The sequence below is a fragment of the Chanodichthys erythropterus genome, chromosome 19 (assembly GCF_024489055.1).
Source record: "Chanodichthys erythropterus isolate Z2021 chromosome 19, ASM2448905v1, whole genome shotgun sequence".
Taxonomy (NCBI): Eukaryota; Metazoa; Chordata; class Actinopteri; order Cypriniformes; family Xenocyprididae; genus Chanodichthys; species Chanodichthys erythropterus.
In genome coordinates, this window is record NC_090239.1 from 10,052,653 (window position 1) to 10,069,347 (window position 16,695).

Consider the following 16,695-nt stretch of genomic DNA (forward strand, 5'->3'; position numbering starts at 1 on the left):
GTGTAGGAAACCATGTATCACATGTTCAAAAGTTGATTGTTAATTCTTGTGTGCAGACAATACAAAATAAGATTCACATTGATTTTCATGAAAAAGTCAAAATGAATGGTGGTTCTGATGTATAGATTATGGTGGCATGAATATAATTGAAAAATGCTGTTTAAAAATGTAAGCTGGAATGTAAAAAAAAAAAAAAACAGAATTTTTTTTTTATCATTATAGTATTTGAATGACATTTCAGTATTATTGAAATATAGTTATGGTTTTAATGAATATTTAATTTATAATTTGACTGACTTTTTTATTTTTTTATCTTAAGTCTGCTTATTGTACCGCATAATGTACCTGTGTTCTTGGTAAAATCGTAAGTGTTTTACAAAAATTTCTTGTTTGTGCCATCAAAGACTGAATGCTACAATCACGTGCGATTCCTGGACAGATACAACGACACACATCTGTACACCTGCGGGACGCATGCCTTCAGACCACGCTGTGCTTACATAGTGAGATGTTTACTGCTCTCATTCTGTCCATCATATTGCAAAGGAAATATTATTGTGAATGTTTTATGTTCTGTTATAATATATCTCCCTGTTTTTGTCAGGATGTGGCACGCTTCACCTTTGTGCGTTTTGAGGAGGGAAAGGAGAAATGTCCTTACGACCCTACAAAGGGCTACACCGGATTTATGATGGGTACATGATTTGGATTCATAACTTTATTTGCATGTTTCTTCTTGTGTATATTATTTCAGTTGACTATAATTTGCCTTTACAGATGGTGAGATGTATTCTGCATCTCAGTATGAGTTTCGTAACATCCCTGATATACGACGCAACTTTCCTTTCCCAAATTTGCGGATTGACGATTCCCCGACAAGATGGCTGCTGGGTTAGTTGAACATTTTTACAAAAATAGAATGTGAATGGAGTTTGCCTGTGCAATCATGTTGCAGGGCGTTGCTAAGGTGTTCTGACTGAGTGGTCGCACCTTGCTATTTGGTTGCTAGGGTATTCTGGATGGTTGTTTACTGGTCTAAGTCAAATCCGTTAATGATAAAATAACTCACTGTATCATCGCCAGGCAAAGATCAAAAGGTCTGATTGCTTAGAAAGGTAATATCACGCTTCCCTTAGAAAGCATCACTAATAATTCAATACTTTAAGGCAATTTCTATTCAATAAAAAGTAAGAAATATGATTAAAAGGAACAGTAGATCCCAAAAGATTTATTTTTTAATCGATAAAGACTGTACTTTGAAACTTTCACAGACACAATAAGATCTATAAGGCTCATAATTGGTCCACTGTGGTGTGGGCAGCAGCTAATGCTGATGTTTTTTTCTGGTAGAGTCAGATTTTGTCGGCTCAGCTTTACTCAGAGAGAGCATCAACAGCTCCATCGGGGATGATGACAAACTCTACTTCTTCTTCACGGAGAGGAACACAGAACCGACGGCTTACTCCAGCCAGACCAAAGTGGCCAGGGTGGCCCGTGTGTGTAAAGTAAGAGCCGGGTTCGGGATTTATCTTGAGTTGAGCTCAACTGTTGAACTGTATTTTTCAAAACTGGTTTTCAAACTTACATTAACCAAACATTTTCACTCCTATGTACAGACTCCTAAGTACAGTCCATAACACCACCAGCCTGACCTCATCTCTCCACACGTATCTGGAGGTTCTGTGGTTTTGCCACTGTTGCCGGGCAGATAAAGCCCCACTACCCGAACTAGCTCTCTCGCTCGCTTTCTTTCTCCCACACATGCTCTCCCACCTGCATTACTCTCATGTCATTTAGCTTCTTCATTGTGCTCAGATAAACCACCCTACAGTTTCCCCTCACCGTTATATCTTCATTTATTTCACGCCTGCATTCACTCTGCAGCTAAAACTTCACAGCTCTGGGAAGCAGGTCAGGTCCCTTACTGTTTGACTTACTGAGGTAGGAGGGAAAGAAGCTCCAGTCCAAAGTAGGCCACACTACACAGTACACACACACACATTCATATGCACGATTACACACATGTACTTGTACACATACATGTTTATACACTACAGTTCAAAAGTTTGGGGTTGGTAAGATTTTTTTGAATGAAGTCTCTTATGCTTACAAAGGCTGCATTTATTTGATTAGAGATACAGTAAAAACAGTAATATTGTGAAATGTTATTACAATTTAAAATAACTGTTTTCTATTTTAATATAATTTAAAGAGGAATTTAATCCTGTGATGGCAAAGCTGAATTCTCAGCATCATTACTGTCTTCAGTGTCACATGATCATTCAGAAATCATTCTAATATGCTGATTTTGTGCTCAAGAAAGTTATTGTTATCGATATTGAAAACATTTTTGTGGAAACTGTGATACATTTTTTTTCCAGGATTCTTTGATGAATAGAAAGTTCAAAAGAACAGCATTTATTTTAAATATAATTCTTTTGGAACATTATGAATGTCTTTACTGTCACTTTTACTGTGTCAATAAATAGAAATATTAATTTATTTAAAAAAAAAAGTCTTAATACAATTTTGACTTAAAACATTGCATACAGTAATGTTCATACAATGGAAGTAAATGGGGCAAGGCATTAGACTAGAAATACACATTGTTTTGAAATTCTAGACACTTAAACATTAAATATGTGTTACTAATGTGATCAAATTGAATAGTAATATAAAATTATGTATTTATAACCTGGTTTCCTTCTTTGTTGGCATTGTTTTTGATTATCACAGGTTAAATTAAACCGTTCCTTCTAACAAAAATGAAATAATTCAGAAATCATTCAAAGATTATAAATGCAGTGGAAACTTTACATTAAAAATACATGTACATACATGACGTATCACATGTTAGAAAGAATTAAAAAAAAAAAAAAAAAAAAAATATATATATATATATATATATATATATTACTATAATTTTATTTTTCAGAGATAATATAAAAACTTTAATAAATATATGAGCTTCACATTTCTACGGAAGAGGATTAGGGCCAAGCAATAATAAAAAAAAATTCAATTTTGAGAAAAAAATCGTTAAATTTCGAGAAAAAAGTTGAAATAAAATGTTGAGAATAAACTCATTAAATTACGAGAAAAAACTAATTAAATTTCGAGAAAAAGGTCGAGATAAAATGTTGAGAATAAACTTGTTAAATTATGAGAAAAAAACTTGTTAAATTTCAAGAAAAAAGTCGAGATAAAATGTTGAGAATAAAGTCGTTAAATTACGAGAAAAAAGTCGTTAAATTACGAGAACAAATTCGTTAAATTATGAGAAAAATGTAGTTAAATTTCGAGAAAAAAGTCGAGATAAAATGTTGAGAATAAAGTCGTTAAATTACGAGAAAAAAGTAGTTAAATTACGAGAACAAATTCGTTAAATTATGAGAAAAAAGTCGTTAAATTACGAGAAAAAAGTCAAGATAAAATGTTGAGAATAAACTTGTTATATTATGAGAAAAATGTCGTAATGTCGATAAAATGTCGATAACATTCTCATAATGTTTTAGTAACTAGTTCCTAGTTTTTAAGCAACTCAATAAAATTCATGTTCTTACTCTAAACTTTAAATAGATGAGTTACTTTGGGTTAAAAACTCCAACTCAGCCCCAATAAACGTTTTGGTGTAAGTTCACCAATTTTTTCTAGATGTTGTTTAATATTAGTCCAATTTGTCTTTGTAAGTGTAGACAACTCTTACTTATTATACTATAAAAATCTTTTGCATTTCGTTTAGTGGGTGAGAAATTATTTTAATTAAGCAGCATCTAAGTTTGCCCTAACCTGATCATCCTAACAGTGATTTTGTACAAAACAACAATAAAAGTTAATCAAAAGCACAAATTCCTTCTGCAAACTAAGTAGTGTCACCATAAGTCATCATGCTGTGAAAAAAAATACTAACTTAAAATGTTAAGTTGCAAGGGATTATGGATGATTCATCAGCCACAAACCACAGTAGCAGATGCATGAAGTTTATAGTGCCAGAGAAAATTCACAAAATTAATATTTGCAAAAGTACATGTTGTCCACAAAGGTTCAAATACCACTTATAAGATAAAGTTAACATTGCTTTACAGTGTTTATACATCATAAATACATTTCATATTAATTAAGAAAATATTTCCCATCAAATTAACAAGCCATGCTTTTCTGTGATAATGGCAATAATGAGCAGGGGGGAATTATTCTGCCCCAGATGATTTCCTCAGGACTGAGCATGCTCAGTAGCCTTCATGAGCAAACTTAACATTGTACATTCTCTCTGTTGTTTCTCTACATTTCAACTTCAGTAGTTTTTAAAACATAAGTCCATTAGAAATAAAAAGAATAAAAGTTGAAATGTTCAATACCATGACTGTATTGCTGTTTATTTGGATCTTATGGGAAAAATTGCCATTTTCAGTGACACATAAATCTGATACGTGTATCATGTGACAGCATTGCTGATAACCTTTGTTATGGAGAAACCATAAAAAAAGGATCTATTTGCTTTCCTCTCTGCTGTTTATTTGAGCCATCTCAGTTCTGGTCTTTCTTCCTCTTGAATGAATGTGAACTGACACCACAATTAGCCTGAAGGTCCTCGTGTTACTACTAGAGCCTGATGGAGCCTGTTTCGGAGCAGAATGCTGTTAGCACATTTAGGACAGCTTTTTGTGCCCACAACAGTGTCATTTCAAGCTGAATGTTTAATTCAGGAGAGTTTAACACAGAGCTTGGTGCATTTAGCTGTGAACTACTCTCAAGTGGATATGTGAATTATGCAAAAAGCCATGGGCTGTGTTGATAGAAATCAACTAGATTATGAAAATATGATTTTCCCATCTCAGTGTACCTCTGATTTGACATTTGGTGTGTGATGCAGAGCCACATAATCATAATTTGTCATTTAAACTCAATTATGTCACATCCCATTAGATAGTAAGATGGGGTGATAATACGTTTGTTATTTGTTAATATTTTTACAGCTACATTAGTGTGACTCATGCCCCCGAGGAGACTGCTTTCAAAGAACTACAGACTATGCATAATACATATGCATATTGTGACATTCTTACTGCTCTATTGAGTTAATAAAAATGAGCAATACTTTTATATGTAATTTATGATTTTTATATCAGTTGTTTTTTGTCTCTTGTTCCCAGGGGGACATTGGAGGGCAGAGGACTCTTCAGAGGAAGTGGACGTCCTTTCTCAAGGCCAGGCTGGTGTGCGCCATCCCTGATTATGAGCTTCAATTCAACGTCCTGCGCAGTGTTTTTGTCGCAGAGGGAAGCGACGTACATGACAGTGTCTTTTATGGAATTTTTGGACTTGAGTGGTGAGAAAATTCACTTAGGCAGAATATAAGATTTGATTGTGAACCTGTAGCAGGTTGTGGGTCATTCAAAACCCTTGAAATGATAGATAGATAGATAGATAGATAGATAGATAGATAGATAGATAGATAGATAGATAGATAGATAGATAGATAGATAGATAGATAGATAGATAGATAGATAGATAGATAGATAGATAGATAGATAGATAGATAGATAGATAGATAGATAGATAGATAGATAGATAGATAGATAGATAGATAGATAGATAGATAGATAGAGTGGAAAGAAGTTTTGTGCATTTTGTAGTTTCAACTTGGTTTTCTACATCAATAACTTTGGCACCACATTGATTTTATATCAAATTTAAGGCTGCAGTTAAACATAAGCCTTCAGTTTTAATGGGCTGAAATGTTTTACAGTGTGTGAGAGGGTGCTGCAGTCTCATTAAATGTGATGTGAACAGAAGCAGCATTAATCCTCTAGCATGTGACCCTGTTATCTTCATACTCAGAGGTTTTTTGACTGAAGGATTTTAGCACGAGAGCCCATCTCTAAATATTCCCATGAGCTTTCCTCGCTATAGAAGGAACACTGACGATAGGACACAGGGCACTGGGCCAGTATTTGAATTGGCAGAATCAAAAGAGAGAGAGGGTGTATGCAGAGTCATGCTATATTAAATTGTCCTTTAAATTTCTACAGACTAGGTGGGAACCAAATTCTCCCATCAAACCCGTTTCCAGGTAGTAAACAGGACAGAGCACTGAGTGGCAAACCCTTTATCGTCCTGAAGGGAGTAATAACATCAGTATCTCATTCTGAGGTTTTCTAGTGTTATGTCCCACAGGTGAAAAGAAATAATGCAACAGGTTTGTTTCTGTGCTTTTGTGCTTTAGAGGCTCTGCCTTTCTCCATAAATATAGAAGTTCAGGGACTGTCATTTGTACGTTTAGACAACATTGCTAGAAATGTGACAGGTTGATTTCTTCTTCATCCTTTACACACAAACAACTTAGTAAATAATTCACTCAATTTGCCCAGCAGCATGTAGAATTGGTCTTTGATTTGGTCTTTTAGCAAAGTTTGCAATGATGGTGTCACTGGAACTCAGGATAACAACCTTAGTGTTTATTTACAGTAGAATTATTAAAGAAATATCTGCGAAATGCTGAAAACAATTTTGACTTAAAACATTGCATACAGTAATGTTCATACAATGGAAGTAAATTGGGCAAGCCATTAGACTAGAAATACACATTAAAATACACATTGTTTTTAAATTCTAGACACTTAACATTAAATATGTGTTACTAATGTGATCAAATTGAATAGTAATATAAAATTATGTATTTATAACCTGGTTTCCTTCTTTGTTGGCATTGTTTTTGATTATCACAGGTTAAATTAAACCGTTCCTTCAAACAAAAATGAAATAATTCAGAAATCATTCAAAGATTATAAATGCAGTGGAAACTTTACATTAAAAATACATGTACATGACGTATCAAGTTAGAAAGAATTTAAAAAAAAAATTAAAAAAATATATATATATATATATATATATATATATATATATATATATATATATTTTTTATTTTTTTTTTTTTTTTTTTTTTTTTCTTACTATAATTTAATTTTTCAGGGATAATATAAAAACTTTAATAAATATATGAGCTTCACATTTCTATGGAAGAGGATTAGGGCCAAGCAATAATAAAAAAATAAAACCATCTCGAGATTAAAGTTGTTAAATTTTGAGAAAAAAATCGTTAAATTTCGAGAAAAAAAATCGAAAAAAAATGTTGAGAATAAACTTGTTAAATTACAAGAAAAAACTTGTTAAATTTTGAGAAAAAGGTCGAGATAAAATGTTGAGAATAAAGTAATTAAATTACGAGTAAAAAGTCGTTAAATTACGAGAACAAATGTTTTGTTTCGTAATTTAACGAGTTTATGCTCAACATTTTATCTCGACTTTTTTCTTGAAATTTAACAACTTAATCTCGAGATGGTTTTATTTTTTTATTATTGCTTGGCCCTAATCCTCTTCCATACATTTCTGCTTTTAACTCTTCGATATATTGTACTTCCATTGTAAGTGTACGACTGTAAATATTTTTAAAATGATAATATAATAAAAAATGTATAAATTGAGGAACAAATCAAAAAAAAAAATTCTGGTAATTTACATTTACTTTACATTTATATATTCAGCAGATGCTTTTATCCAAAGTGACTTACAAATGAGGAATACATTAGTGATTCATAAGAAGTACAAAGAAATAAACCAAAATTCCTTCAATCTCTCCCTCTTTCTTATTCTTTCTCATTGCCAGGAGAAATGTTAAGATGTCTGCAGTGTGTCAGTATTCTCTCAGAGATGTACAGGCAGCTTTTGATGGGCCTTACATGGAACTGCAGGACTCCAAATGGAGGGAGTACACTGGGAAAGTTCCGGATCCGAGGCCTGGCTCGGTGAGATGCACTAAATCAAAATAGCCCCATAAACCCCCTCCTTCTAATATCTGTTGTTCAAAAACTGTAGGACAGCTCTTTGGGAATTGAATTGAAGTCTTGCATCGTTTCTGTTTTCACTCTTTTGTGGACTGTTATATAACAGTGCCATTCTTTCTCTTTAGTGTATAACTGATCAGCATCGTGCCCTGCTCATAAATTCCTCCCGGGATCTCCCTGACAACATACTGAATTTTGTTCGGAAACACCCTTTAATGTCCAGACAAATCCAGCCAGTGGGAGGACGTCCTCTGTTGCTCCAGAGGAGTGCGGACTACACCAAGATGGCTGTACAACAGGTTGTGGGTTTGGATGGACTCATTTATGACATGCTCTTCATTGGAACAGGTGCCTAAGGGTCGATTTTTCTTTATTAGGCATTGTTTTGATATGAAGATTAAAAATATATTTTTGATTTTGATATTAAGATTATAAAATGATGAGGTTGGTAAAAAGGCTGTATTTATTTGATAAAAAATATTGTAAAATATGTAATCTTTTTTTTGTATTTTAACATGTAATTTATTTCTGTGATGAAAAACAGTATTTGTTTGAAATAGAAAACTTTTTTTGTCTTTACTATCATGCTTACTGAATAAAAGCATCATTTTCTTTTTTAAAAATGTTACTGACCCCAAACTTTTAAATGGTTTGTATGTTTGGGTTCTTTACTTGAAACTTTTTTTCCAGATGAAGGCTGGTTACACAGGGCTGTAAAGATCAGAGACCGTGTGCACATCATTGAGGAGCTTCAACTGTTTGAAGAGAAGCAACCGATCAATAACATGGTGATATCACAAAAACAGGTAACCCATTATACACCTAGCAACTGTTAAAATCAGCATTAAATCCAAGCGTACAATACAAACACTTGTGTATCCCAAAAAAATCTCCGGATGTGCACTTTTGTTCAACAGAACAGTATCTATGTGAGCGCCCCCTCTGGACTGGTGCAAGTACCCCTGTCATCCTGTGAGCGCTACACCTCCTGTTATGACTGTGTGTTTGCACGAGATCCACTCTGTGGTTGGGATGGAAGAACATGTGCTGAGATAGCATCTTACGCTAACAGGTAAAATCAGACATCTTGTGTTATCAATAACACAATGTACTATGTACCAGAGTCCAAAAGTAATTTTTTGCTATAATCGTCAATGGCAGGTGATTTTAGAAATATTACTAGAGATGCACAGTATAACGGCACCATATCAGATACCAGCCTTTTTTATATCACCAGTACTTACTGGATTTGTATAGGTTGATATTGGATATATAATTGTCTCTGCTTAAGATTATAATTCAAACAGTATCCATTTCTCTATAGCAGATTTTAAAAATGAATATTTATCTTTATTGGATATTATTGGATTTTATGCTGTATGTTGTTATGCCTAAATTAAAGGCACATCATGTAAGATTTTTGGATTAAAATATCCAAAAACCACTGGAACAGTGTTATATATTTTGTTGACTTGTGTACGTACATTATCCCAGATGTTTCAAATTCAGAGAAATAATCCATTTTAACCAGAACATGGACCACGTCCGTGTGTCACCTATCAATGACATCATACCCGCGTTACCCTCGATTTCCGCTTTTATTTTGTAGAAACCATGAAAACATATTTATATATAACATTTAATATATTAATAGCTAATCATTGTGATTTAGCTGAACAGGTTTAGTCTTAACAGTAATACAGCATTCTCTGTCATATGTTTTAATATATTAAAATAATGTGCGACAAGTGTCTCATAGCAGCCAAAGAGTGAACGCACAGAGTAATGTTATAACATCATTTTCAACACACTCAAATGTATTAAAAATATTTATGTTCTTGTGACTATGGATTTAGCTGCTAATGTGTTGCATATGTATGATAAACATTGCAGGTCAGTCTCCATCTCTTAATCAAAATGCACAAGTCACAAATGAGGAATATTGAGAAATAAACAGCTTTGGGTGTCTCAGATAAACTTCTGATGGTAAATTTTCCTCTAATATAAAAGTGGTTAGAAATGGGTCAGATTATTGCTCTTATAATGCGATTTACACCATGTAATATTACAGTTCCTATTAAGTTACCAGCCAACTGTGGAGTAACGCATTTTATTTTCTGGCTTAAACCAATTTTAACTCCCATTTGGCTCTTGGTGAGTGTTAATTTTTGGACCCAGTGTCCAAACATACTTGTAAACTGCAAACTATAGTTTTTCAGTGAATTTCAAATTCTTGATTTACGATTAAAATATTTTGTAGTATAATTTATTATAACAATTAACCAAAACATGGTTGTTATTTGTTACTTTTTTTTTTCCTTTTACTAGTCTTTGTCTTTATACAGTTAATTTAACTTGTGAAGTGAAGACTGTCTGTGCACAAATAAAATAAAAAAATTGCAAAATGATGTTAAAAGTGTTAAAGAGGATCTTTTCGTCGACTGAGAATCCAAAGACTGTTACTGAGTTTTTGAAATGAGCGCATGTGTAAGAACAACCCCCAAAGGAACGCCTCCCAAAACTCATGCACGAGTATTGGAACAAGAGTGTTTACCACCGGCATTCTCTGTGTCGTGTTTTTTGGATTCATTATGTCGGACACAAGGCAGGTAACTCATAATCTGCACTTGTTACTCCTGTCTCCTGACAAAAACATTGCATGTGGCGCCTGTGGAGTGTGGAAAGTTACTGGAGCGCGCTCGTCTCTCACAAGGAACGTCACGGCAGTGATTGACAAGCCAGAGGGCCAATTGTTTACGCAATCATCGATTGGCTGATGTTTTTAAGGCCCTACCTCATGCACAGATGATGTATATTAATATTATTACATTCATTGCACCTAATAAATAGTCTTTTTTCAGTTAGTAAAGACAGTTTCAAGTAATATTGCAAAAATGTATAAAACAAAACATCCTCTTTAGCACCTTTAAAGAATGATTTTAATTACATTTTAATGAATGTTGCAACCGTCCCCTCTTAACACATTTGCAGTATGTTATGCATGCTTCGATTAATGGCTTTGATATGTGTTTCTTGTAGGTCCAGTCTCATCCAGGACATCCAGATGGGAAGCAGAGGCTGTACTAATATTACAAGTGATGGTGTGTTTGCATGTGAATTATTTCTGAGCAGCCTAGACAGGTGACATTTAATGGCGCATTTCCACTGCGTAGTGCGACTCGGCTGGGCTCGGTGCAGCACAGCTCGCTTTACTTTCTGTTTGCTTTTCCACTGCAGTCCACCGCTTCAAATTGGGTGGGATTATAGACTGATCATATAGTTGCGCCGCCTCTACTGCCATGGATCCGCTCCTCGGCTACCAACAAGTCTGCACCTCGTCTACTGACCATGATACAGCCACGACGGTCGTTTAAAGCAAGTTGTTAAAAAAAAAGTCACACAAACAAATGATACTGCGGTTGCGTTTACTGACTATTTAAATCTAGCGGGTTTGGTGTCTCATGTTTCAAATCCCATGACACTGGTAGTGACGATTCTCTCAGACCAAATCAGTGATCTGCAGTGTTTACACATCACATTTAGTATCAGTACGGCACGCTTGGAACCTCCACCAAGGTAGTACTATTTAAGCAAGCCGTACCATGCCGTACCACGCAGTGGAAAAAAGCCAAAAAGTGAGCTGTACTGAGCTGTACCGAACTGTACCATGCAGTGGAAAAGCTCCATAAGAGTAGATTAATAATGTATCTTACGCTTTGCTAGGTTTCGTCTTGCACCGGACACGTGCAGTGATGGCAGGAGATGATGTGCTGTTACAGTGCGAGATTCGTTCTAACCTGGCCACCCCTCACTGGACCCTGAATGGTCAGCAGCTACAGGGTTACGGCGTAGACTTCGGCTACCGCACGGGCAATGATGGCCTTCTCATCATTGGTACTCAAAATCAGCAGAGTGGACATTACCGCTGTTACGCAGTAGAGAATGGTGTCTGGGTTCCCGTTCGCAGTTACGTGGTTAGAGTGCAACCCGTTCCGCCTCCTGCATCACATCTCTCATCAAGCCCGACGGCTCTACCCGAAAGTTTCTTCACCACCACAACTGCACCAACTCCGAGTCCTTCCAGTGGACCTGTTGAGCAGATCCTGTCACCCCCACCGGCCCTGTTGCCTTCTGGGCCGGAGTTCCAGACCTACAGGCACATGGAGGCCATGTATATCTCTCTGGTGGCTGTACTCGGTGGGCTTTGTCTGGTACTAACGGTGGTCCTGCTGTACGTTAGCTTCTGTGCACACAACTCTCCCGATGCCAGGAAGTACTCCCAGCAAGCTCTGTCCATACCCACAGCAACCGAAAGAAAGAGGAGCTCACACTTTGAGCTCAAAACCATCTCTAGCCACTGCAATGGCCGAACGGAGGGGCGTAGCAGAGCGACGTCAAGAGACGGAGAGTTTCTGCAGATCGTTCCAGCGGACATCCAGACCACACCGAGTGAAGAGCCTCCGCCTGCGCCACCACTTCCTATGCCACCGCCTCTGCCTGACTCGGAATACGCCAACGGACTGTCGGCAACGTTGCCCAGCATGCTAAGAAAGATGAACGGGAACAGCTATGTGCTCCTGAGGCAGACGGACTCAGAAATGACGTCTCCACTTTACCACTCCTTCACCGAGGAGCTCAACAAGATTCTAGAAAAGAGGAAACACACACAGCTGGACATCCAACCAGATGAGAGCTCAGTGTAGCATGAGATTAAACCATTACTATATCACCCCCTTGTGGTGTGGAGGCTTACATTTTGTATAAGACCTAAGAGAGCTGTGTTATGAAGTTCTTCTTAGTATCTTGATATACAAATTACTGGCTTTTTGGCACCTTTGAGAATCCTCTCATGATTTTTTTGAAAGTACATTCGTGAAAATATGAGTTTTTTTTTTCGAATTCATTACTTAAGCCTACTGATTAAATTTAGTAGACGTCAACTGTAGCTAAAGACTCCTAGACTGTGGACCTCGGAGTGTAAAAAAACACAAGAGAAACTTCACGCAAGACTGAATTTGGTTAAGTTTGATAAAGTTTCATTTTAAAAGGAGAATTAAGAGTCTTCAGAACACTGTCCAAAGACTTTCTCAGTAAAGCAATGCATATTTGTACATAATCAACATTGCTCAAATGCAGACGTTTACAGATTTTTTTTGTTTTTGCCTAATTGCACCTGATGTAAATAACACTGACCCTAAATAACAGAAGAAGTTTGGGTTTTGAGACTTTTGGCAACATTTCATGAGTGTGAGGGCACATGTTCTTGAGTTTTGGACTTTTCAACAACACAATTTCACACTAGATTGCAGGAGCAGGGAGTGTTAGCACATGCATCATTGAGATCTACAGATACAGAGGTGGTCATTTTCAGAGTCACTCAGCTGTAGGGCTCGACGCCTCTTTCAGGGATGAGTTTTGTTTCTCTTTGGCAGTGTGTCAGATGGAGTGAATGGATCTCAGAATGGAAGAATCACTATGTCTGATGCATGATTTCCTTGTCAAACACTGTTTAGCCTTGACAGCATATGATTTTTTTATGTTTTAGTGAAGCAAGAGATGCCTACACAAATGCAGGACCTTTGAAGTTTAGTTGGAAGATAATGAGTTTGCATTCAATTAATTTGCTGCATTTAGCATGATAATATGTGCCTGGTTAATTCATTAATTTAAAATTTCAGACATAGATGTATTTTTATTAGGGCTGTCAAAAAATTATTTGTTGTAATTTAGAACAATTAATTGAATAGTGTATCTGATACACTGTCATTCAAAAGTTTCAGTCATTTTTTTTAATGGTTTTGAAAGAAGTCTCTAATGCTCATCAAGGCTGCATTTATTTGATCAAAAAATACAGTAAAACAGTAATATTGTAAAGTATTATTGCAATTTAAAATAACTGTTTTCTATTTTAATGTATTTTAAAATGTAATTTATTCTTGTGGTGGCAAAGAAACCATTACTTCAGTCTTCAGTGTCACAATCCTTCAGAAATCATTGTAATTTGATGCTCAAGAAACATTTCCTATTATTATCAGTGTTGATAATGTAGTGATCAGCAGGCAGACATGAGGGAAGACACCCCCCCATTACATCAATAGTCCCCTTTCATCTGCCAAAATGAAAAGCACAGGACCCCCAAACTCGCACCTTCAAGAGAAGATCCATAAACAAAGAAATAGATGGACTAGTAGATCAGCCTGCAAAGACAATCACCCTGACCATTTTGTGCAAAGGAAGAATGATGACATTAGCATGTCATTGAGCAGACTAATCCTATCACCATTTTGCCATATTGTGCCCTATAGACTGTCCCTCAGTCCTAAGATCTGAGGTGTGAACTGAACTCCACTCACCAATCAGGTTTGCCACATGGCTTGAAGTCACAAAGGACACAAAACGACACACAGTGGACAAAATGGAGAAGATCCTCCATTTCTATTAACATAACTGTATATACTTAATGAGTGTTGTTTGTGTACATGGAAATATACAAACTTACCTATTAAGGTATACATGAATGCATAGATATCTCAACAATACCCAATGATGTTTGGACTTTGATTTCAGCACAATGCCTAGGTTAATCTGCAATTGGTTTGGAAAGTGAATTATGCATAGGAAAAACCTTAAAGACATTGTTCTAAACATGAACGTTACAACCTCTGACAGCATCATCCAATCAAAACACTGGATCTGAAAGGTGCCAATTTGCATTTCCCTCCTTCTTGGGACAGATTAAAAGGCTTGTCTCTGAGACAAAGAATTGTTCCAGTTGGGTTGCTGCAGTTCCTGTTCCAGTCCCAGTTCAAGGTTCCGGTCCCAATATGTGCTCTGTGGAGTTGCTCTCTCAAGACTCTGAAGCTCTAAAGAAAGAAATAAGGAAGTTCTGCAAGTGGTGAATTTGGGGAGTTTGAAAACTGTAACAGAGACAACGACAACAAGATTAGCCCCCCATCTTCAAAATATCTTCTGCACCAACTTCAATATCCTCTCATCAGAGATCCTACAGATCTGCGTGTTCCAGATGGCCCGGATCTGCACTGACTTCAGAATCTAAAGATCCTTCCGTCTGCATGTTCCAGAGAATAAGGATAATCTGCACAGACATCAGAACCTTTAAGGCTTCTTCTGCGTGTTCCAGGAAAAAGACCTTCTCTGTGCTCCAGGAGTTCAAAAGTACTTAGGTTCAAGGCTGTGAAACGGATTCCAAGTCCTTTCTTCCCACTGCAGTGCTGCCCAGCTCAACAAGTGGAAGACATCACCGCTCGAATTCAGCACGACCAGGCAGACGTAAATATCACTTACCAAACCTCTTCCCAGACACCTTGGCGTTAGTGTATTTTGTCAGTATATGAATATCTAATTGCATTAGATTTTGCATAGCTGATATCAGTTAATAACAAATAATCTCTCGGTTTATTTGTTGAATTCAGAATAAGGTTTACCTTATTTCTTCTAGAGAAACTACAGTTTATCTTTCTATAAGATTAACTTGTAACTGCCATAATAACATCCTACTCATTTACTTGCATTTATCAGTCTTTTTGCACTTTATCCATTCAGTAGTTGTTAGTGACTCTTGTCTATCCCTTTGTTAATAAAATCCATTTATTACACTTGTGTCTTCCATGTGTTGATAATACAGTAAGAGAGGTGTTAATGATATCTAACAAATCTTTCAGATTGGTCAGATGATGAACTTCCTCTAATTTATATAATTGTAATTCAGTCAACAATCTTCCATGATTGTTCTTTATTGTCAAGGTAAGACTCCTTGACTGGTGCCCCAAAATATTGGAAGGAATCATCTTACTCAATATTAATATTAATACAAAATATTAATATTTAACAACATAAATAACTAAATTTGTGGTGCCCTCGTGTGAGGCTAGTCCTAAAACACTACATTTGTGGCATTCGTGGCAGACGGATTTCGTATTATTACTCGTATTATTTCATAATAAATGTCAGAAAGGCAAAAAATTATCATTTAAACTGATGCTGGTTAAACTTCATCCTCACACAGGATAGAATCAGCATCTTTTAAGTGAGTGCATCAACATCTCTCATCATTTGGGGGGATTTTGACAGCCGTATATTTGCCATCGAATTCTGGAAGGCTTAGCCAGTTTGATAAATATTAGAACCTCATGGGGTTTGTCACCAATATGTCCTGTATTGTCTGCACCTGTTCTCGTTAGTCCCTGATTAGTTAACCTCCTCCTCTTGTGCCGGTTTATCTCCCTGATTGCTCTGTGTATTTGTACTCCCCGTTTTGTTCATCCTGTGTCAGTTATTGTATGTTACGCTTCTTCGCCCGGAAAATCAACGGTGGCTGGAGTATCTAGCTTTGTTGCTCCGGAGTGGTGGGCTCTCTGTCATCACTCAAGAGCCCGAGGCATACGCCATTCCAGTACGGAGAAGATCAAAGCGCCGGAGCTTCGGCAGGCAGGTCAGTCCATCGCAGAGCCAGGAGCGGACATTGACCTTATAGATCTGTGGTCGGAGGATCCTATTCCCACCCTTGTTTCTTCAGTCTCTTCACCGGTTCCATCCGGAGACGTTCTTCTGCCCTCTTCCAGTCCTAACATCCTGACCCCACCTCCTTCGCTGGTTTCGGCCAGTCTCATGGATCCGTCGGCTCCCCTGGTGTCATCATGCTCCTTGGCTCTGCCACCGCCGCTAGCTCCGTGCGGCTTACTTGCCTCGCCTCGGTCCTCTCCAACACCAGCACGGTGTGAAAGAGAGTCTCCGGCCACACATCGGACCTCCGGGGCCACGCCTTCCCCTCAGCCTGTCAACCCGTCACCTGCACCTTGCCTTGTCACTGCCACGGCTCGTCTGTAGGAGA

The 16,695-nt window shown here is 36.8% G+C and overlaps 1 protein-coding gene across 3 annotated transcripts in view; it reads left to right on the forward strand.

Annotated features, from left to right (window-relative positions):
* Nucleotides 1–16,695, forward strand: part of sema4gb (sema domain, immunoglobulin domain (Ig), transmembrane domain (TM) and short cytoplasmic domain, (semaphorin) 4Gb) — a 41,541-nt gene that overhangs the window by 23,937 nt on the left and 909 nt on the right. For 2 of the 3 annotated variants that reach the window (XM_067370002.1, XM_067370003.1), the window contains exons 5-15: nt 405–503; nt 605–695; nt 778–891; nt 1,351–1,505; nt 5,154–5,329; nt 7,667–7,805; nt 7,970–8,192; nt 8,535–8,650; nt 8,762–8,916; nt 10,884–10,945; nt 11,568–15,628. In XM_067370002.1, coding sequence (XP_067226103.1) covers nt 405–503; nt 605–695; nt 778–891; nt 1,351–1,505; nt 5,154–5,329; nt 7,667–7,805; nt 7,970–8,192; nt 8,535–8,650; nt 8,762–8,916; nt 10,884–10,945; nt 11,568–12,547 — 2,310 coding nt within the window. In that variant the 3' untranslated portion in view covers nt 12,548–15,628. Of the gene's footprint in view, nt 1–404; nt 504–604; nt 696–777; nt 892–1,350; nt 1,506–5,153; nt 5,330–7,666; nt 7,806–7,969; nt 8,193–8,534; nt 8,651–8,761; nt 8,917–10,883; nt 10,946–11,567; nt 15,629–16,695 lie in introns of those variants that run through there. The other variant, XR_010892761.1, reaches the window with a different exon arrangement.